This window comes from Anneissia japonica, unplaced genomic scaffold, assembly GCF_011630105.1.
Source record: "Anneissia japonica isolate Jap-2015-1 unplaced genomic scaffold, ASM1163010v1 scaffold626_len82965_cov124, whole genome shotgun sequence".
NCBI lineage: Eukaryota > Metazoa > Echinodermata > Crinoidea > Comatulida > Comatulidae > Anneissia > Anneissia japonica.
Genome location: NW_022723746.1, coordinates 15,178 through 39,674, shown reverse-complemented (window position 1 = coordinate 39,674; position 24,497 = coordinate 15,178). Strand labels below are relative to the sequence as shown.

Below are 24,497 nucleotides of genomic sequence, written 5' to 3'. Positions count from 1 at the left end.
ATATAGGCCTACGTCATTATTAATTGTATACACACATTTTTAATATACTTTTAATAAGATGTACCGGTACTTATATAGGCATATATATATATATACCTCATTATTAATTGTATACATTTATTTTTAATATTAACTATATTTCTACCTTTTCAATGAATTCACTGTTTAGTATAAAATTAATCCAATATTATGTTCATAATTTACTTGATATTCTTCACGTCTATTTTATAATCAAAAGTAAGTTCTGTATTCCTTTTAATAAACAAATAAAATGTGAGTATTGTTATTAAACATTTGGTATCATTTTTCTATTTTGACTATTATATAATATTTTTGACTACTAATCTTTAATACTGTATTTTTTTTTCTCTCGCCAATCTGTTGTTGTTTCCTTTGTTTCTATTTTAATCTGTGTTCTTTATATAATTGCTACTTGATTGTATTATTGTATTAGGCCCTATGGACGCACTACCGTATACAGGTGTGTTCCACTGTTCTGAAAGCGAGTTTAAATACTGAAATACTGAAATACATTATTTGTTTATTAGTATCGTGTTGACGATGCTACGCAACAAACATGCTTTAAATTGTATTATTTGCTATGATTTCCTAGCTGTGCAGCGGCGTAGCTAGGTGGGAAAGGGCCCCAGTGTAAGATTGATTCATCGTAAGAATTGCTTTACCTGCTAATCCTAAGGGCCTGGATTAGTAATAAATACTAATGGTAATTGGATTCGTAACTATTTTAAGAGGAGAACATATTTGGTCTCAGCGCTGTAAACTAATCAGGAAAATTGAATTGCACGTAAAATAAACAATTGCAGTGGCGGATCTGGGAATTCGAAATAGAGGGGCCAGGGAGGGATTTTCACAGGTGAATGACGAAGACCACCTCACCCTAACCAGGGTTGGGGCCGAGGTAAGAAATGATTATAGAGCCTCTAGCACCTCTAGATGGCCGGAAATGGCCGCTCTAAGGTTTATAATATAGGCCCTAATGAAATTTCGTTTTGTTTTTTCTTTTATAATTCATGAAAAAATAGGCTATCGAGCCTGCTGGGGCCTCCTTGAATGCACCAGTTAATAGAAACCAACCCAGTAATCAATAATTACTCTTCTAAAATCCAAATATCGTTGAGGGGCCCCCCCCGCCCCCCCCCCCCCCCCCCCGTTTTTTTTCCCTTCAAAATTAATTTTGAAATTATTATTAATTATTATTTATAGGTCTATTTATAATTGGGCCCTTGCCCATTCTTTGTACTGGCTGTACCGTACGCCACTGTACTGCGACCTACAAGCTTTTCTAGCTTAACCACAGCAGTTCTATGAGAGGTCTAGCGCCTGGGGCTTGGATCTTCGCCTGTATCCTGGTAGGTCTATGTGGTCTAATGGATATGATACTCGCCTTGCAGTTTGGAATCTCACCAGAGACACGTTTTCAACTATTTTAGATTGATACGATTAAATATACAATCATTTTTTTGTTGTTTTTGTTTTGTTTTTTGGAAAGCTATCCATTTACAGTAGGCCTATCATTAAAACAATAGGCCTATACGTATTGTATGCTAAGGATGCAAGAAAAGTATATGACCGTACAAAGAAAATCGCCCACGTCTCCTTCTGCAGTGCCGCCATTACTGTGAACTCTCTTGGCTCAGAAATCGACGCGGAAATGGTTCTAATTCGTGAATAAGTCATTATGAATACATTTTGATAGCAATAACGTATTTTATTGTGACGTAAATCCGTTTATTACTGCTGTATGAATATTAGCTTACAGTCGAACGAGCCAATCATTGTTCAACAAGTCCCTCAACACAACGCAAGCACAAATCGACACTACAGTACATTTCCGAAGACCATTTAGTTTTAAAAGGTCGTATATTTTATTAAACGGTTATTTGCTTTGGACTATAACTATATTAACACTTTCATTGAGAAGGCTTTTGAAATACACTTCCCAAAAGATTGATAGACAGAAAACATTTACTAGGTCTATCTAAACATCGTTTGCCGCACCCACTTCCGTTACCTTTTAGGTCGATACCAGAAACGGGATTAAGCAACGGTTCCTATATTATGTGAATAGATACTCAGCATTAGATTTAGAGCGGTTGGGGAGAACGGTAGGGGGATGTCATTGTAGAGGGTGGGAAGTGTATGTGTCCGTCGATGCCTTCCGATATGCGCTTCCCATCTCCTTCTCCGAGAGGTCTGGACTTATAAATTGAATATAGGTCCCCTGTACCGTATTATTATGCTCGTTTTACCTGTAGTTAAAGACCGCCTGGATTAAAATTGTATCACTGGCATAGCCAAATGATCTGGTAGAGATTAAAAGTATATTTTAGTAAACAGAGGAACTGGTAAAATACTTTAATAATTAGTTAATTAAATAATAATAAAATATATCCGTGAGCTCGCCCCAAATGGGCGTCATCAGGTGTGGGTATGTACCTTAATTGTTCCTTGTACACGGTACCGTAAATTTATTACCGTATGTATTCAACCGAATGATTTGTAGAGGCACACAGGAACTAAAAGCAGAATAATTCAAAATCACGTGACGAGGACAGCCAATCATGTAGCTTGTGAATATTCGCTATTTTGTTCCTACAAGTTGTTCGAAAAAGTAAAGTTTGTGTATGCTAGGTTTTGACTTATTCGTTCTAATTAAATAAGGCTGTACCACTGTGTACTGACAGACACATTAAAAGTTGTTATTATAAAGAATTTAATTATAATTATGTGATTACTGAAGTATAGTTATTTTGTTTACAAAATAAGGCTGTACCACTATTCACAGATATTTCACTATTCGACACGATCAATACGAACGTCACAAACCATCGATAACCATGAACGTTCTACCAAGAGCTCAGTGAGTACTGTATTATGTATAATAATTTTACAAACTCTACCCGACGATGAGTGAGTACTCTAGTGTAATAATTTGTATCAAGTAAACATTAAGTAAACGAGCTAATATAACTATAATCTTAAAACGAGTACAATTATGTACTGACAGACACATTACAAGTTGTTATTGTAAAGAATTTAATTATAATTATGTGATTACTGAAGTATAGTTATTTTGTTTGCGAAATATCTAATCATTAACATGTTATTAACTATTTTTGAGTGATGAGGATAACAGTAATGTCAAGAATTAATATTCATGAGAAACATGGTTAAATCAACTGTATTTACAATGACATTGTAAGAAAAAGAATTCATACATTTCCTTGCTTGTTATGTCACAGAAACAAATTAGTACAGGCTATAAAGAGAGAGGACTGGCCAGCAGTAACAGACATCCTTGAAAATGAACCTCATCTTATTGATACGCAGGATGAGGCAAGTATTAAGTTAGATTTATAACGTGATTTTCTTGATTTTAGAATTTTTATTAATATCATATTTTTCAAATAAGATGCAGTTCCAACACAACACAAAGATCTCAATTATTTGCACAAAATATGTGTACCTATTTTCTGGGTTTTTTATGATTTAAAAAAAATTTAATCTGCCATACAGAATTGAAAACAAAATTTTCATTCTCTTTAATTAACTAAAAAATGTGTGGTTTAATCATGGGCTTATTAATAGGTCCATGGTTTAATCATCAAAACGTCCGCGAAGACTCTACTGAGAACTAAATAAATCGGTCTAGTGCCCTCTCTAGTTCAATATATGTTGTACAAATTACTGTATACTTTTATGTAGTGTATTATTGCGCTTTACTTAGATAGTAAAAATCTATAATAAATTTATTTCATTTTTTATCATTTCAAATGTCCCAAATAACATAATTAACAGCCATTGTATAGCTTTAATGGTAATTGTCTCGCATTTTTGGTAATTGTCTCGCATTTCTCTATTGTAGCGCCTTAGATACTCAGAAGTTTTAGTATGTAGGCCTATACCAATGAGTGTTCATATTATAGACTAAAATGTTAGTGAAAATAATTTATTTAACATAAATCGTGTTTTACTGTAATCAGAGAATTCAGAATAAGATATTGATAAAGATACAAAATCAACGGATTAAATCAATAAAAAAAATGAAATGCCCTTCCATGCTGAAATTAACCAACCATGAAGAGATGTTTATTTATTAATAATAAATAAAACAATATTGATGGTTTTTATACAGAAATTTATTATTTAATTTAGCCATGTTTGGTGAATAATATTTGGCCATCTCATAGGCGAGGGGTCTATTTTGATGTTTTTGTCTTCAAACCATTATTCTAATACTGTAACCAATATTATTACTTTACTTAATAAATGGTAACATTATCTAACGCTGAACACAGCCCGGTATTTAGGTTTCGGGGCTTGAATATATCTTTATTATGAGCATTTATTACTATCCTCTACCATTCACACTGTACTAAACATTTCCACAATAATTGCTTTTTATAAAGAAAGTTCTCGTTTAAAATGCACCATGCTCAATTAAACCACATTGTCATTCTTGTTAAGTACAAGTCGTGTGGCCAATATACATTTTATTTATATTTATATTTGGCCTACAAATTAGTTCGTTAGTTGATAAACTTCCGCATTGATGTTTCCCTGATAACTCAAAAAACGAGTCTAGCGCCCTCTGTAGTTCAACAATATTTATTTGAACTTGTACTTTTACAATATCGATGACATTCAATATCAAGATTCAAAATTCAAGATAGATTCTATTGTCACATATAAAAATATACATGATATTTGCTTTCCTGTGTTTATAAAATAAAACAATATAACATGCAAAAAACAGTATACAAAGTGATTTAATGAGGCACTATGCGTTCATAAAACGAAATACAGGATAAAAACGAAAACAATTTTTAATACGACTAATATCAATGGGTAATACACCTGCTTTTCGTTAAGTTGTAAATAAAATAATAATATTAATAATAATTGGCGATGAATGGCTGTAAGTAAACTTAGGCCATAAGTAAATAAATCGTATTGGTTTATTAGATGGGTTTGAATTTATAATGTGTTAATTAGATAATTTTTTTGATATATCGTATTGGTTGATTTAAATTGGAAATTCGTCTCACTCGTCTCATGCTTTCCTGTTTCTTAACACAATAAACCTCGTCTCCGGTATTTATTTTAATCTAATATAGGTTAATTTAAAATAGGTGAGACAGTCAGTTATTTAACCATAACATGTGATCAAATTATTAATATAGTACTATTTTTAAAAATTCATTTAATTAATGGACTTTTTCTGGAGGAATGAAAATGATATCAATAATTAAATGATGTGGACTTACTAATGAATTTTGATAAAATATTAACCAGAATAAATAAATACTTAAGAACTTAATGCAATTGTATTGGCATAAGAAATAATTGGGCCTATTCCTAGTTATTTTAAAATCCAAACACAAAAATCTTTCATGTGTTAGCTAACGCCCCATAAAAAAAAATCTTAGCCTATCAAAGAATAAAAACTGATGAGGGAGGGAGCTTTTTTTTTTCTTTTTTTTTCTTTTTTTTTTGCATTAAGTTCTTATATATTGATTTATTCTGGTTAATATTTTATCAAAATTCATTAGTAAATCCACATCATTTAATTGTTAATATCATTTTCATTTCTCAAGAAAAAGTCCATTAATTAAATGAATTTTAAAAAATAGTATTATATTAATAATTTGATCACATGTTATATTTAAATAACTGACTGTCACTGTCAAAAGAATTTCCCCAAAAGTGACGAGGGAGGGGTGATAAACTAATGATTTTTTTTTTCGAAAATATTATTTATTATATTTAAATTACTTACATTGTGTATTTTATTATGTTAAAAGTTTCGATAAAAAAACCATTATTTTTCAGACGTAAAAAATAATACGTTCTAATATTTTTTGCATAAACTACTAAATTGGCCATGCGGTATTTAGTCTAGGGACTTTCGTACTAAATGATTTATCAACTCTAATTGTTCCTACTTAGATTTGTTTTACTCGTGCTCTTCATTTTAGTTAATGAGTAGGCCTATAAAATTATCAAATTTTTTTTTTTTAAATTATTTACACGCGCCGTTGTCAAGTATTCTCCTGTTTTTATAAAATGTTAATACGTGGTTCACGCACGAACAATTTACAAGGCATATGGCCTACTATACTCTACTGACAAAACATAGACATGCTAATATCATTTTTTTAAATACTAAATACAAACCATGGTCCAACAACTATACGTTTATGTTTAAACCTATTCACTGACAAAGTAACGTACTCCCTTTTAAAAATAGCTTATCAATAATTTCATGGTTCACGCAAAAACAGTTTACAAGGAAATATAATAGGGGCCTACTATACTACTGTACTAACAAAATATAGACATGCTAAGTAAAAGGCCTATTATTAGTACAGTAATATCATTTTTTAACATACTAAACATAAACCATGACTCAACAACTACAGTAAAAGTTACGGTATGTCTCGACCTTTTCAATGACACAGTACCTTATTCCCTTTTCCAAAACACTTATAAATAACATTACAGTATTTTGTTAATCTTATTTTAACTCTTAATAATTGTGAAAAAATGACCAAAAATTTATCGTAAATAAAATCAATATAATATATTTAAATGAATGTGTGTATTATAACACACATTTTTAACTATTTATAATTTAGTATTTCTTAAATGATATTGGAATATCATCGTACCATTGAAATTATGAAACGCGTAAAAAATATTGTTGGTAGTTGTATGAACTGTATCGTAATTCAGTGTAATGTTTGTTTTCGTAGAACGACTGGACGCCATTAATGCACGCTGCGATCTACGGCGCACCAGATGATGTGTTGGAGAATATGATTAAAACGGCAACAGTTAAGTGTTTAGAACACCAGACGGTGAGTAGAATTAAATATCATTACATTTTAAACATGACAAGCACACAACATGTGTACACATCATAAAACATACAAATAACTCAAAGTAATTTATTTCATGTTGGGTTGAAAATGAGATTTTTATTTCATGATTTATTTGACATATTTTACAACACAGAAAAAGCCTATGTTATGGCCATTATCACATTTCATATGAAACATTGTGAAAAAATACATATTACACTTACAAAAATGGTGATGTTTGGATTTGTTCTGCTTAATACAGTTTACTGAATAAATTAGTGACAATAAAATTGATATTTTCACAAAAAGTATTTTCGCTAAAAATCCCAATTTGGAAATATTTTACTATTGTGTGTAAAACATAGGCCAATTGATACAAATATTTTTTGCGCGATTTCGCCTAAAAAACCCACATTTTAAAATATTAAATAATGTACCGGTAATTAGTATTTAATAATGATGAATGTAATAAGTAATGTATGTGTGATGTTTGTGAGTTGTTATGTGTTGTTGATATGTGGTGTGTGTGTATATTTGTTTATTATTTCTTTCTCATCATATTCTACGTTTGTCTTGTAGCGTTATGGTTACACTATTCTCCATTACTTGGCGTCCTTCGCACCCGTGTCAGCAATGAGACGCGTGTTGGAAAAAACCAACAAGAAGATTAACACGCAAGACAGCGTGAGTACAGTAGAAGAAAACAACACTTTATTCATTGCTAACAAATTAACATTAATTCACTCACAAACACATTCAATACATCACGTTCTAATTTAGTAAAAGTAATCTAATATTATTGTATTAATAATAATTTAGGGCCTATTATATTTACAACTGTGTTGAGATAGTTTTTTTTATCGTTGTATAATTCTAACTACTGTACTAAGTACTGCCCGTCATGTATTATAATATAACTAGCCATATTTCAATAATATCCTTTTTAACACCATTATCATTACAGTATTGTATTATTACTATTGTTAGTGCCATTATCATCATCATCACAATTACCATCATCGGCATCATTTTCGTTATAAATATTATTAGCTGGAGTAATATTACCATTCCATTATATGTTAGTATTCATTTAAATTTTATTTGTCCTCATGATCATTATCATCGTAATATTATAATCAATATCATAATGATAAACTTTAATAGGCCTATTATTATCAATATTACATATTACATTGGCGTTAATGAATTATACCAGTTATAAATTATTTCAGGTATTTTACGTTTGCGTAATATTTGTTAATTGATATTCTTGTGTTGTGCGTGTTCAACAAACTTGACGTTGATTATCATTTCATTGCAGAATGGACGCACAGCACTACATCACTGTCTACTACATCAGAGGCTGACGCACGAGCAACACAAGGAAGTCGCAATTTGCCTGATAACCTTCGGCGCGTCCGTGACAATAAAAGATATGGTAATGTACAGAAAAATGAAATGCATCAAAAGAATATCAGTCAATGACCTTAATACAACAACTGTATATGAAACTACTTGAAACATTTTTACTAATTAAAACCAACGTAATAAATATCAATTCATATAAGTATTAAATCGATTAATATCATAGTAAATAATGATGATTCTTTTTGAAGTATGATTTCAATGAATATTTTTATTTCCGATGTGATGTGATAGTAATTTACAACAATAGTTATAAAGTTGTAATGCTAATAGTGTTGATATTTAAATTATTATTTACCATTTTATTATTATATCATTGGTTATTAAACCAAAATATACCACTGTTTCCTGTGGATTTAATTTCCAACCGAATTAATTTGCAATGAAACCAATCATCGCGTGCTCGTGTCTGTTATTGCAGTTTGATATGACGCCTCTTGACGAGTATGATGAAAACGATTGTGAACGATACGAAGAAACCAAAAGGAGAGAGAAAAAGAAAGAATTAAGAGGTTTACTTGAAGGTATGATAACACTTATCTTACACATTCTTTTTCTATTATTTTATAATAATTCGACACAATAATATTATTTTTAACAGTGCTACCAAACGGCATACAAAAGAACTAGGATCCATTTAAAGAACAGCGATATTATTCCCGTTGTTTTATTAATATTTTTTTAAAAATCGTAATGAATTAAAATACATGTAATTTAGAAAGTGAATTAAATTATTAAAGTATTTGATTTTTTTTTTTTCTTTTTTATGAAATAGAACTGTCGATTCCTTCAGAGATTTTAGCCAGGGGTCCCGATGCCGTCAAAGCGTTCAGAGATGCACTTAAAAACGGTGAAATAACAGTTGTTAATTCAAGACTGATGTTCCTAGGTAACGAGGGTTCAGGAAAAACATCTTGTGTCAAAGCCATGCTTGGGAAAGAGTAAGTACAATCGGATGTATTAGGTTTTGTACTTTATATCGATTTACTTTGCTTGCTTTTTTTCAGTTGGTTTTTACATTACAGTGTACATTCGTTTTCTACTCAACTTTTAATATGCACGCGCTAGTGTGCGCGTGTAAGCTAACTTTTTGAAAGAAAGTTGTTGCTAGGTGACGGGGTCGAGTGGCGGATGACACGGCCTTTATATGTAATTGGGATTTAATAGCAACTACGAAATTTATTGTTATTTTTAGCATTTCGAAAATTAATAAACTATAGGTAGGCCTATGTTAGGGAAATGTTTGTAATTTATTTATCATATGTAAACTGTAATATATATTCTGAATCCGTTTTGATTGTTGTAATTATTCGTTAATTGATATTACACACGATAGTAAATCAATCACTGTATTAATAATAATAATAATAATTATTATTATTATTATTATTGTTGTCGTCGTCATCGTCGTCTTCGTCGTCGTCGTCGTCGTCGTCGTCGCCGTCTTTGTCGTCGTCAATATTTCGACATTAATTTTGTCATCATCAGGAATATTATTATTTACCATTGTTTTCGTTAATATTTATTTATGTTATCGTTGATATCGTTGATGTTGATGCTGATAATGAAAGTATTATACATTTCTATAATGACGATGTCAAACTTCAATTAATAGATTTGATAAGCATGAGCCTTCTACTGCTGGTATTGTTACAACTACTGTCTTTCAAAGTGTAGGCAAAGATTACATCAAATGGGAGGAACAGAAGGATGTGGATGGTATGATTTATTATAATAAACCTAAATGATATAATAGTAATAATAATAATAATAATAATAATAATAATAATAATAATAATAATAATAATAAATTAATAGTAATAATAACATTTATTTGAGAACATTCATTCTTTATTTGTCCTCATTAAAATTGGAAATTGGATATTCGGGCTGGAAATTCTAGTATTCGTGGCAGCCACACACGATGTAACGGATACAAACATGGTCCTTCCCTAACTTTCACTGTGATGATTATTTAAGGAGTCGAGCGACCAGACTCAAATTCTACAGCACAGGAAACAATAACATTACTTCTCAACAACACTCAGCTTAAACTTAAAAAAGCCCTGCCTGAACCAATAATCCGCCTATTTATGGACGTGCAATCAGCTAAGCCACATCGCTATGCAATAATTTTAATAAATTCAGGGTTTAAATGATTGATTAGCTTTTAATGATATACTGAAAATAACATTTGAGGCGTTCTGGGCCTGTCTCTTATACACATCTAGATGTGTATAAGAGACAGGACACACACACAACCACTACACAACCAACAGTAACCCGAAGGCCGTGAGTTCGAATCCCTATGGTAACATACGTTTGGATTATTGATAATACATGTCATATTTATTTTCACTTTTGATTATAACCAGTGCAATTGTTTTTGCGATACTAAAGTTACTATCGTGTGTAAGGAGAATAGATCTTGCATTTTGTATTTCAATCTGCACACAAATATTTCCACCTATCCTCGTGTCCATAAAAATATTCAAACGAATCTACATAAAGATACAGCAAGTGTGGCAGTAGGCCTATGTGTAATAAAAAATATATACTAGTCTTACCTAAAATTTCTATGTATATTAAAGAATATAAAGTAATGAGGTCGTTGTGAATGTAATGGAGTCGTTGTGATTTTTAAACTTTCTAGGCATCCACACCAATGGATGCAGATTTTGTGGTACATACTGTAATTATTTCTGTAACAACGGAATTAATTATATGCACATAATATTTTGACAGTAATAATTATGTGGTGCATAATCATTGCTGTAACAACAGAATATCTATTTAAAGACGGCTCCCCGTATGTTGAGTCTTAACTAAAGGTTATATGTGTAAAATATATAAAGAACTGGAGTCGTTGTGAACTTTAAGGTACATAGTACTATCACACACTAGGTATCCACACCAAGGGGTGGGGGGGGGAACTGACCATGCACTGCCTTTCCATATGAACTAAACATACTATAGAAAAGATATAAGTGTAATTAACTGTATATGTAGACTAAACAGACACCAATATACTACGTATATTTAAGGACCACCACTGATTCAATCTTTTCAGTTGGTTTTAACATTACCACTTTCGTGTTAAGTGTGCGTATGTAGGTTTACTTGTAACTTTCTGTAGTAAAGTTGTTGCTGTGTGAAACTCAGAAATTTATTGTTTTTAGCATTTCGTATATTAACCACTACCTGTATGTATGTTACGAAAATGTTTGGTAATGTATTTATCGTATATAAACTGAATATATTTTGAATCCGTTTTGTTTGTTGTAATTATTCGTTAAATTGATATTACACACGCTAATCAATCAATCACTGTAACAATTTTAATATTAATAATAATAACTAGAATAGATACCAAAGTTACTATCGTATGTAAGGAGAATAGATCTTGCATTTTGTATCTCAATCTGCAAACAAATATTTCCACCTACCCTCGTGTCCTTAACATAAAAATATTCAAACAAATCTACATATACATACAATAAGTGTGGCAATATAATTAAAAAAAATACATACGGTACGAATATTACTTAAAATTGATATGTGTAATGTATATAAAGTTACTGAGTAGTTGTGAACTTTAAGGTACATAGAACTATCACACACTAGGTATCCACACCAAGGGGGTGGGGGAAATTGACCATGAACTGGTCTATCCATATGAACTAAACATAAAAAAACATAAACCATAGAAAAAATATAAGCGTATTTAACTGTACTGTACATATAGGCCTATTTAAAGTAGACTAAACAGACAGGAAATATACTACGTATATTCAAGGACCACAACTGGTTCAATCTTGTTTACTCGCGTCATAAAACTGACTTGATTATAAAGCTGTAAGGACCCCAACAGAGAATAGTGCCTGGTAATAATTTAGGTTTGTTCGTTAAAGAAAATCTATTGACTGAAATGATAAGTTGAATAATGTACGCCTAATTGTATGAATTATAAAGACAGAAGTTGGTAATATTGAGATTTTTAAATAGTATAAAATATGTTTCCGTATAATGTAGAGTTTGCTATGCTGTATTATATTTAAATGATATTGGTAAAATAATTGACTTATTGTTTAATTACAGTTTCAATTACCAGAAGGTGTTATGTCTCCGACTTCGCGAAAGGGAAGCAGAGGTATTAATAATATTCTCAATATTATTTCTATGATTATCTTCATCAGCATCTTCACCATCAGCACACACATCACCATCATCATTACATTCTCATTATAAGTAAAAGTAACTCTACCTCTTCATCACCATCATCACCAGCATTATAATCATCATCAATAATATCATCAATAATATTATCATCATCATCATCATCATTTTATCATCACTATTATAATTACCATGATCATCGTCGTCGTCGTCGTCAACGACGACAACACATTCATCATCACAATCATCATTGCCATCATTATCATTAGCATTTCGTTGTCATTAGCATCGTTATTATTGTCATCACCACCATCATAATTGCTGTTATTATTTCACACCTTTCTTTTTTCGTTGTTTAGCTATTTGTAAAATTTATTCTTATTTATTTTCAGAAAAATCTGTATCTCATGATAACACGAGAGGATCAACCACTCAGTTTATGACATATGAAATACGCAAGAAGATTGTTGACAATCTTGTTAACAAGAGCTCCGGACCGCGTGATATAACTTGCATATGGGACTATGCCGGTCAGATGACTTACTACATTACACACCGGGTAGGTGATTAATTAAAACTATACGATACCAATGCTCCCACCCCAATTTTCCTCCCGAAAATCTATGTTTTTTTCTACATTAGAATCTGAAATCGATTAAATAAGTCCTTGAAACCCCTAAATTCCTAAAAGGTCAACTGTTGAGAAACGTCCGACCACCACCCCCACGGTCGGGGATATTGGTCCGCCGTCGGGAACATCTCTGGCGCCACACCTGTTATAAAACTGTTTCTTAGCTACGGAAATACAATTCATATTTAAATAGCCAGACATCGTCAAATACATTTTGTGACATCCCCATGTGTAATGTTTTCTTATTTGTATTTTGCTGAAATTCTCATGTTAGTTCTAATGTTGTTAAAATGCGTATTTACTAATTGTATTTTCAGATTTTTCTCACAGATCGCTCGTCTTACGGAGTTGTATTCAGTTTGTGTGATGATTTGGAAGAGTTTGCAAAACCAAGAAATATTCATAAAGTAAACAAACCACTTTATGGGGATTAAACTTTCTCAGAAACAAACCCTACTTGACATAGTTAAATGTGTAGATGATATTGGTTTTAGATGTATTTTTTTATAATGTATTCACATTTAAATTTTATTATTTATAATATTACAATTTCTCTGTCTCTTATACACATCTAGATGTGTATAAGAGACAGATATATATCTACATAATGAATTTAATTGTATTGAAAGATTGACGCCAAATTCAGAAGGATATTTAAGGAAATCGAAGACACACCATTCGAGAGTCATGTTGACCGCCATATGTATGCAGTAGCCAACAATGCAAAAATGGATGAAGGGATTGAGCGATTAAAATCAAATGTTGGTGCTTACATGAAGGCAATGGCAAAAACTGTTCCCATCACTTGGGTGGACTTTCAAACTAAGGTACAAGAAGCTGGGAAGACAACAATGCGCATGTCCTTGAATAAGGTATCATATGCTTATTTAAATTATTCCTTAGGATTAGGCAACATTTGATGAAGAGCGATTTATGTTTTTCGTTTACATTTAGATTTATTACTGAAAATGTTTGTAATTTTAATAAATGTGAATTTGCTAATTATTTTGTAATCAAACAGTTTTTCGCGTGGTAATATTTTTAGACAGCCCTCAATTTAAATATGTTTTATATATATTTTTTTCTTTAGGTCACTAAGATTGCTGTGGAATGTGGTATTAATGAAGAAAACCTAATTTACGTCCTCAATTACCTGAATGATCTTGGAGTCATTCTGTACTCGCCCACTAACAAGAAGTTGGAGAACACAGTTATTACTAACATCCATATGCTGATTTGTGTCTTCATGAAAATCATCACAGATGTAGAACCTGGTGATGCTAAAAAGGTACCGTATAATTTTTAATGTATAAAAGATAGGCCAACAAAATACAATTGTAGTTATTTGATTACAGTTCCTATTGGCGGAAGCAAGTGGATGGTAGTGGTGGGAGAGAGGTGCACAGCCGTTCCGGGCTCCAAAAATAGAAAAAGAAATATAAAAAATGTTGAAAAAGAGCCATTTACGGCTATCTAAAAGTGCTATAGACATGCAATATCGTATGTCCGGCCCAACTATGGTGGGTCTGAGGCAGAGGTGGTACCATTGGGTGACATCAACAATTTAAAAAAAACAATTTGCCTATCCAAACAACGTTATTTTGATTGCTAATCCGTAATATGGTGTTGTAAAAGCACATTTTAGACTATAGTAAGTCCCCGTTGAACCCTACCAAGAATTTCTTATTCTGGGCCGTTGACGATTTTTCCCTTGTCTGCAATTTCTGGCGTCACCGCTGGTCTGAGGTAGTTTGGAGCCGCTATCTGTAAAAATGACTTTCTGGCCACCTCTATTTCGGATTTCTGGATCCGCCACTATCTTGCTATCGTGACCCATGGATTAAATTAAGCAATCTCCTTCAGTGCGATCCTCGTCAAGCTAAGAAGCTAACTCAGTCAAGAAAACCCTTCAACAGTCGGACCCAGCATATATTTGGATGCTGAGAAGACTGCCTCTTGGATGTGACTGGCATCAGTGGGAGGAACAAAACTGTACTGTACTGTACTGGTTCCATAGTGAGGGGGAGGAGGGGTATTATTAGTAATTCTGTTAGTGTTACTGGGCTGTGTGGTGATAGGTGAAGGGGGAATACTTTAGTAATTATATTATAATAATAGGTTTGTGTGTATGCAATGTATTATAATATTTACAGTATATCAATCTCATGGTATCACTTTTAAGTCTGGTCTCTGTTTAACTAATTTCAATCCACGAGAGATTTGAATGTAATTGGCATAATATTTTACATTGCCATAGTCTACAACCTCCCCCGTCCATATTCGTAAATATGTGATCCAAGTGAGGCTTTTACAATTGTAACCACCATTTTACCAAACACATTAGCTTTCGATAAGATTTTAATTTTTTAAATTTTTTTTGTTTGTTTTATCTTCATGTAGGTTCCAGTGATGGCGAAGTTTTGGCGTAAATTAGATAAAGAAGGGATTCTTCCAGAACCGTTAGTGCGTTATTTGTGGAAAAATGAACTTACTGCCAGTGAAGATGAGGATGACGACGTCATCTTTGAAGACTTCATCGAGCTTATGAAGGCATTTGGACTTCTCTTTGAAAAGGTGTGGTCTACTGCTAGATTATTGTAACAACAGAAAACCTAGTCCTTTTCTCAAACTATATGTGAACAAACTTTCGTAAGGTGCAAAACATCCTGTCATATAATCGAGACTCGAGGCTGTTAATTTTTGCTCATACGGAAATCCTATTATGTAATTTCATTTTATATTTGATAATTTTGGGAAGATGAGAGAATACAATGGGTTTGTAGAAGTTGAAATGCGGCCAGTATTTAACGTGTCCATTCCCCCATCCACATTGTAATTAGTACAGTATTTCAAATGCAATTTTTTTTTCAATTATTAATAAAGAATGCATCAGAAGAGGACGGTCGACTATTTGTAGTCCCTTCTCGGATGAAGACCAAGCCTGATGAAAGATTGGAGATTAAGAAAGACGATGAGAAAACAGTATCCATCTATGTGACGCCTAAAGACTTTCTCCCCGACGCGGTCTACGATATCTTGGTCGTTAGATTTGTGAACCTGAGTCAGGATAGAGGTTGTTTTGATGGTCCAAAGCTGCTGTTTCAGAATAAATCAGAAATAGGATTTGATGATAATCATTACCTGAGACTTGGACGGATATTCATTGATAGCAAGCAGTGTTTAAAGGTAAATGTGCCCCTTGGTTTTAAAATGCTTACATTTCTTTCAATTTCAATTTTTTTTCTTTCGTGGGTGTTTCCCACCTTCATTAGGCACTTTACACAAGAGGACGGGGAGCCGTCGAGAACGGCAATTCGGATTGAGCGCCCTATTCTTTACTGTGGTCTTCACGCTCTGATGGGCACAAAACCACCGTCCACCCGTCTTCCCGTCCTGTTGCGTAAAGTGCCTATTGTCATTCTATGTTTTCCAATGCTATACACAATTGTTATTTTATATACATGCACAGTACCTTACCAATTTTACATAGTACTCATGCTTGTATACAATAAAATAATAGAGCCTTATTTGTTTATTTTTGGAATTGTATATTCTTTATATTTTAATCCTTGTATCATTTTATATTTTATAGATAAATAAAGGATTTTATACATACTAAAAAAAATATTATTATTGGTAATATTATTAATATTATTATTATTATTGTTATTATTATTATTATTATTATTATTATTATTATATTATTTTTTAATGTTTATAGCCTTTCATTTTTAAAATTACAAATATTTAGTACTTTGGAATAAATGGTTTTACTAATCTTTTACTAAATTTTCTTTATATTTCTATTTATATTTCTTTATTATTCTGTTTAATTCCTTATTAATCATAATAACGCCATTTAGGTATTCATGAATATGCCTTAATCAAATTTGTATTTCTCATAATCAGCACTTTCTCCTTCTTTTTTTTTAAAGCTTGAAATATCCCGGATGAAAGAACGAGAGGCAGACGGTGCAGACAAGCCAGCACGCAAGCCACATCCCGACATCTGTAAAGAGGTAAGGAAGTCATTGACTGGTTATTGGTCATCTTTGCTTATGCTAAAATTAGATTTGATACCAAGTGGCTAATAATATTGCATTTGGTATAAAATGTTATTTAATTTTACAGGTTTTGAATGTTTTAAAGAAACACCTAGATGAAGTATATCCGTCTAAGAGAGTTGTTGGCTATGTTTTGAACATACTTTGTTTAGTCTGTTCAACTCCGGGAAAACCACATTTTCAAGAACTTGAAAAGTGCTTAAAGAACAAGAATATGACTTGTGATAAAACAGGTGAACGTATAGCGATGTCAACAGCTAATGTACAGAATCTATTTGTAGCAGGTATGTGATTGGATTTGATTTTTTTCGAAAACAAACATAAAACTGATAAGAATGAAAAACAACATAGAATTTAAGATGTCCACATTTATTTTTCATTTTATAGATTCGCCTGTTGATAACAAAAGAAAAATATCAGACTCAGACCAACTTGTAGTGAAAAAGCTCAAGACTTGTGATAAAACAGACAAAGAAATAGAATATGCAGAAGGTATGCAAGTGTTGTCTTTTAAATGATTATTAAATTAAAACGTTTGATTTATTTTATGTTGATTTTGAAAATAGTAAATCAGAAACGATCTTCAATGGAGAATTTCTATTCGTTACAATATTCGTTACCGATACAACATTTTATGAATTATCTGCTCATAGTAATTCAAGTCAGTCTTAATTTTTTCTCTTTGCTTTTTACTAAACATGGCTTTAACAACTGTAAAATCAAGGGTGTATATATATACACTTTATACACATTATATATATAAATATATATATATATATATATATATATATATGTATATATATATATATATATGTAAACATAGTTGGAATTTTTATATAATAATCGACATGCAAATTTGGATGTCATTTTTCAGGTGGTTCTGTTGTACACCCAGTACAGTCGACTGAGCTCATGACCTCTGATAAAACAGGTCAACAAGTGACAATGGAAACAGATGATGTACATAATAAATGTGCAGAAGGTATGAATTGCAATTATTCATAATTTAATTGCTTTTATTTGGTTAATTTTTAATGTAATGTAGTAAATCGGAAGCATGCTTATTTTGAGTAAGGAAACCAAATCTTAATTTACACAAATACAAAGAATACTTAAATATTTTGTACATATTTTACAGATTACTCTTATACCAATGAAACAACATGCTAACGAGTACAAGTTTTCCCACAACATGCTAACAAGTACAAGTTCACAATGAATTCTTTTTCATTTGTTATTTTAAAATGCTTGTTATAGTAAAGTGCATTTTTTGTATGTCAACAAAACAAAAAACAAAAAAACAAAAACCAGGAATATAAGTTGCCAAAATATTTGATAGGCTATATATATATATATATATATATATATATATATATATATATATATATTGGTTAAATATTGTCTGATTATTTTATAGCATTGTCTGATTTCAATGTACTTAAAGCCATTGTTTCAAGTTGGTATGACAATCTGCAAAGTCTTCCTATGCTGAAAGTGTTGTTCAAAGACAAGGTAGAAAATGAAGAGCAATCAAAAGTAACGGACACAATGGGATTGTTGAATATATTATCTGCACGTGGTGATCTGAGTCCACAGAATCTTGGACTCCTGTGTGATACTATTAGCGTAACCAAACAGTTTGGTGTTTTATCGAAGATTAAACAAAAACTGCCATCATTCCCAGATGTTGAGGAAGAAACCATTTCAAAAACATTCACATCTCACAGACAAAAGCTAATGAAATTTGGAATGGTACTGACCCCAGCTGATGTGAAGCAGATCGATGGGTTGTATAATACGCCTCGTAAGGACTACGCAGACGTCTGGAGTATGATCACCGATCTGGAAAACAGACTGATAATCAGTGAAGGAAATATGAAGGAGTTCATTGATTCCCTGGAAATCGTTAATCTCAGTCTGGCAATAAACGCACTCACACCATGAAGGTAGTCCTCACGTTTATAAATAGCCATGACATGGGTTTTATGTTAAAATATTTATTTTATATTGATGTTGTTATAAGCAAAGAATGGCTTGAGAGATCAGATCATTATTATGCCGCTCACCCTCATATGCTCAGTTGTTGAAAAGCTTTCCTTTTTTAAATTACTGTATTATTATTATTATTATTATTATTAATATTATTATTATTAATATTAATATTATTCAAGATTTGTAATCTTCTTTTGATGCATATTCGCTAAGTGTTCCCTTTAATCATTATTAGGTCTGTATGTCTAATCTACAGTTTGGACCGTCAGCTGTGCCCCTTCTCAGTTGTAAGTAGGATTATATTTTTTTAATTTGTTTGATGTTGTGGAGTAAGTTCAAGCGGAGAGCTTGTTTATTTCTTTTTTCATAGTATATATAGTATAGTATACTATTAGCAAGGAAACATAAAAATATATATTATCAAACACATGCTTTGTAGCCGCATTCTTTGAATGCATCCATTTAGTGTTTCCCTTTTGAAAGTGTGACCTCTGCACTTTAATGTCTGGTGTAGACCTATTCTGCAAAATTTAAAAACTTGATTATACAGGTAAAATGATAATTGGCTGGTCATGGTATTGTTCCTAATTACAGGCATTCTGTAATTTATCGGGTAAACAAAAAGAATTTAACATGTTCATGTGTTCAAGAACTAAGTCTATTAGAATAATTGATATATTGATCTATTGAAATATTGATCTATTGAGATATTGAACTATTGATATATTGATCTATTGATTGATGTTCTTAAATGAAGCAAATCTGAAATTAGGCAGACGAACACATTTGTATAAATCAAAGCTTTATTTACATCAAAATGTTGATATCGTTTTAGATTGTAGACTTCTGTTGTTACCAGAAGAAAACTTTAGACCAAGTACAATCCAACGAGCTCATGACCTGTGACTCATGAACAAATAGCAACGGAAATAGATGACGTACCTTACATAATGTGTAGAAGGTAAGCATTTAAATTATTTATAATTCATTTGCTTTAATTTATTTTGGTTGATTTTGAATGTAATGAATATAGTAAATTTGAAGCGTATTTTAAGAGTAAGAAAACCATACCTTAATTTACATACCCCAAAATATTTCGTACATATATATTACCGTACTCTTATAGGCCTTTCAATGAAATAAAAAAAATCCTTTATTCTTATAACATGCAGAAAAGTATAATAAGTTAACAATGCATTCATTATCTGTTTAACAATAATATTTGGAGTTTATTCATTTTTAATTTTAATCCAATTTCAAGTAACAAAGGCGGTGCTACGAAAAGGTTATACACATCTAGATGTGTATAAGAGACAGATAATTGGCTGGTCATGGTATTGTTCCTAATTACAGGCATTCTGTAATTTATCGGGTAAACAAAAATAATTTAACATGTTCATGTGTTCAAGAACTAAGTCTATTAGAATAATTGATATATTGATCTATTGAAATATTGATCTATTGAGATATTGAACTATTGATATATTGAGCTATTGATTGATGTTCTTAAATGAAGCAAATCTGAAATTAGGCAGACGAACACATTTGTATAAATCAAAGCTTTATTTACATCAAAATGTTGATATCGTTTTAGATTGTAGACTTCTGTTGTTACCAGAAGAAAACTTTAGACCAAGTACAATCCAACGAGCTCATGACCTGTGACTCATGAACAAATAGCAACGGAAATAGATGACGTACCTTACATAATGTGTAGAAGGTAAGCATTGAAATTATTTATAATTCATTTGCTTTAATTTATTTTGGTTAATTTTGAATGTAATGAATATAGTAAATTTGAAGCGTATTTTAAGAGTAAGAAAACCATACCTTAATTTACATACCCCAAAATATTTCGTACATATATATTACCGTACTCTTATAGGCCTATCAATGAAATAAAAAAAATCCTTTATTCTTATAACATGCAGAAAAGTATAATAAGTTAACAATGCATTCATTATTTGTTTAACAATAATATTTGGAGTTTATTCATTTTTAATTTTAATCCAATTTCAAGTAACAAAGGCGGTGCTACGAAAAGGGGGGGGGGGTTTTGCAAGGGCAGAAATTCCCCCCCCCCCCTTTTCCCCACCAGAAAGGAAGAAAAACCATATTTTGGTAGGGGAGAAAAAATATTGTATATATTTTCTACAAATTAGACTATCTGTAGATAAAATCGATTAAATAAGCCTCTGAAACCCATAACTTGTCATATTTTTTGAGAGAACCTCCCTCCTGGAGAGGTTTAGAGACATTTTAATCGACACCCGAACACGCCCACTTTGCTCTCGGCGGGGACCTTGTCCCCACCCAAATCGGACCTTGTCCCCTCACTTTCCCACTTTCCAAGATTTCGGACGCTCGTGCCGCCACTGTAGCGTATATTGCCAAAATAATTGATAGGTTTGTTGATAAGTTGACAGGCATTTATAATATTATTTTACAATACAACAGCAATAATAATAATTCTGGGAAAAATGTGTTTTTACAGGAACAAGGGATTTCCAGGTTATGTTGATACAAGTATCAAACTGGTACGATAAACACGAATCGACAAACATGCTGAAATTATTGTACAAAGATAATTGAACATTGCCGCTGATCTTCTACGATCCACGACCACGTTTGACTTCAATTTATTGAACCGCAATTAAAGTCTTAAACCGATCGACCTTAAAATCCTAGTGCGATTATTGATACCGGAAAGTGTTATGGAAGGGAAAGTCAGTGATCTACTGTGTAATGCATTTTACGAATTCAATGGGACGTCATTCTAAATTCATAGACAGGATCAGATCAAACTCGGTTGAGTAATATCGCAAGATGAGGTTAAGACACTGGGTAGTCTCTACTATTTACCGCCGAGTCAATAACAAGACCAGTGGACTCTGATATTGAATTTGGGGAAAAATGAGAGTAATACGTAGAATCAAATGATTCATTGATGATCTGAAGAACATTGGACAGAACCAAGCAACTACAGAATTAGAAAAAGAAGAAGAATCTATGACGACATCCATGATGACATCATAGACGACTGAATGAATGAAAAAGCGAAATGTACATCTCATGAGCAGGAAAGGAGATGAAAATTGAACCAAGCTCAGAACCATTCAATAATAATTGGACAAAACAAACTGCTATTAACTATTGTTATATTATTGTACATTTGTATATTTACTGTTAAAATTATTAATCGAAAAATTGATCATGCTTGACAAATATCTCAATATGTTGGTCATGTATTATAGGATACATACATATATATATTCAATAAAATAACAAACAAGATGGATAATTTGCCTCAAGTGATATATATATATATATATATATATATATATATATATATATATATGTAACAGGTATGCTTATTATACCCTATACCATTAAGTATTTAGTCTGCTGAATCTGACCTTCTACCAGTGGGCAACCTTGTGTGACCCATTAGATTAAGACTTTGGATAATAAATAACCACACTAAAACAGATGAGTCAAGGCATCACCTCATCCAAGTGGCGGGAAAAGGTTAATGAATATTTAGTATATAATGTTACAGAACGGTCCAGTTCATAAATGGACAAGGGATATTGTCTCTTCATGGTTTCTATTATAATTTCATTTTTACAATTAATTTAAGCTTTAAAATACTCATGTTACCTGTATAAGCTTGATATATGACATACAACATTGTTCTGGGTACTGATCAATATAGCAAATGTAGATACCATCAGTTGGTATTAATTGTCATGGTTACCCAATTGAGAATGAATGACACTTACCAGTGCCTAGCCCAGGGCGAAGGTTTTCATCTCCTTCCGACTGGTCACTAGGTAAGCATCTATGTTTTTATTTCTCTTGATTTTTGTTAATATTACATAGTACTAGATTATTCGTAATTCTTAAGTTAAATGGTTGGATATATTGTAATCACCATTCTGTGAGTAATAAGTTCGGTTTTCAACAATCTCAATAATAATAGTTACTAGTATTGACGATTGATTTTAGGTTAATATGTTAAACGTTATGCTAGACACAACGCAATGGTACTTTAGATTATGATCAATATGTTATGCAATTGTCACCAAGACAATTTACTTTAAATGTTATGATTTTTAATCATAAGTTGTATTTAAAAGATGTACGTTATCGATAATATTACAATCGCTAATATTGAATATCGATGAAAATACTAACACAGTATTTTTTATATCTCCTTCCGACTGGTCACTAGATCAATAAAAGTATTTCAACATCCACCAACTGAGAACGGCCTCTGTTGATTTTTATTGTGTCTGTGCCAGCGCTGCAGCTTTGGATTTACTACGCGATACGACTACGAGCTAGTACGAACCTGTCACATATATATATATATACACTGTATTGTTATCTATGTTCCCAGTGCAAGCAACAACTTGATTTGAATATTTTTTTCTATGATTTATCAGCTGCTACTAAGCTATTACATATCTTAAAAATTGGCTAGCCTAAGTGTGAACCTTTAAGTGGTATGGAAAGATTTTTAATTGTAATTAATTAATTTTAATTAATTAATTTTAATTTTAATTAAACAACTTGATTTCTTGCTTCGAACAAGGTATCCATTCGTAGAAGTCTTATCCAAGTGAATATAAAAGGGTCGGGGACCAGCACATATCTTTGAATTTAAATTGGCAAAGGTAGAAGTATATTAAATACAAACACAATGTACCATATACATAATACTGTAGGCATTTAAAACGTAAAAGAGCGTAATTTAAAAGTAAATTTAATGAATGTATGATGTAATAAGTAATATGTTAATTATAAGAACGCAAAAAATAGGAAGAATAGGAAAGAAACTTGGAGCGGCTGAAATATTTACCGAAAACAAACAATAATAATAATGTCACCTTTCAAAAGCAGAACCAGTTTATAAATATCGAATAAAGAGTATTGTCTAGTATTATACGTTTTTCTTTTCTATTCTTTTTCATACACATATAGGCCTATGTTTTGAATGATCTGCTCGTTCATAATTTTTCCAGCTCTATAATAATACTATCTGAATGTTCAAGCAGTAGTATTTTTAAAGATTATGAACCATGAAATGCATCCATAGACAATAACGCTTTCAAAAAATGGAAGTGTATAACAATTTAAGAATAGTATAATATACATTATATATATACATATACATATATATACATACATACATATATATACATATATATATACATATATACACATATATATACATATATATACACATATACATATATACATACACATATACATATATACATACACATATACATATATACATATACATACATATACATACAT

The 24,497-nt window shown here is 31.5% G+C and overlaps 2 protein-coding genes across 3 annotated transcripts in view; both read left to right on the top strand.

The window, feature by feature from the left end:
• The window catches only part of LOC117112366, a 46,041-nt gene extending 21,921 nt beyond the window's left edge, over positions 1 to 24,120 (top strand). The window contains exons 7-17 of one of the 2 annotated variants that reach the window (XM_033255442.1): positions 15,517 to 15,690; positions 16,000 to 16,302; positions 17,052 to 17,135; positions 17,248 to 17,464; positions 17,568 to 17,672; positions 18,055 to 18,162; positions 18,598 to 19,126; positions 19,408 to 19,459; positions 20,008 to 20,133; positions 20,774 to 20,892; positions 21,667 to 24,120. In XM_033255442.1, coding sequence (XP_033111333.1) covers positions 15,517 to 15,690; positions 16,000 to 16,302; positions 17,052 to 17,135; positions 17,248 to 17,464; positions 17,568 to 17,672; positions 18,055 to 18,162; positions 18,598 to 19,124 — 1,518 coding nt within the window. In that variant the 3' untranslated portion in view covers positions 19,125 to 19,126; positions 19,408 to 19,459; positions 20,008 to 20,133; positions 20,774 to 20,892; positions 21,667 to 24,120. The remainder of the gene's footprint in view (positions 1 to 15,516; positions 15,691 to 15,999; positions 16,303 to 17,051; positions 17,136 to 17,247; positions 17,465 to 17,567; positions 17,673 to 18,054; positions 18,163 to 18,597; positions 19,127 to 19,407; positions 19,460 to 20,007; positions 20,134 to 20,773; positions 20,893 to 21,666) is intronic. The other variant, XM_033255443.1, reaches the window with a different exon arrangement.
• On the top strand, positions 1,771 to 10,467 carry LOC117112367. The gene is made up of 9 exons (XM_033255445.1): positions 1,771 to 1,876; positions 2,807 to 2,881; positions 3,264 to 3,357; positions 6,777 to 6,881; positions 7,464 to 7,568; positions 8,206 to 8,322; positions 8,731 to 8,833; positions 9,085 to 9,250; positions 9,925 to 10,467. The coding sequence occupies exons 2-9, from the start codon at positions 2,859 to 2,861 to the stop codon at positions 10,055 to 10,057; spliced, it is 846 nt and encodes a 281-aa protein (XP_033111336.1). The 5' UTR covers positions 1,771 to 1,876; positions 2,807 to 2,858; the 3' UTR covers positions 10,058 to 10,467.
• Positions 24,121 to 24,497: the final 377 nt, after the last annotated feature.

What these genes read in the sequence shown, in the direction of transcription:
- LOC117112367 (XM_033255445.1), top strand. Translation starts at nt 2,859, where the DNA reads ATGAACGTTCTACCAAGAGCTCA. An exon ending in AACGTTCTACCAAGAGCTCA is followed by an intron (nt 2,882 to 3,263) that starts GTGAGTACTGTA and finishes GTTATGTCACAG; the next exon opens with AAACAAATTAGTACAGGCTA. An exon ending in TTATTGATACGCAGGATGAG is followed by an intron (nt 3,358 to 6,776) that starts GCAAGTATTAAG and finishes TTGTTTTCGTAG; the next exon opens with AACGACTGGACGCCATTAAT.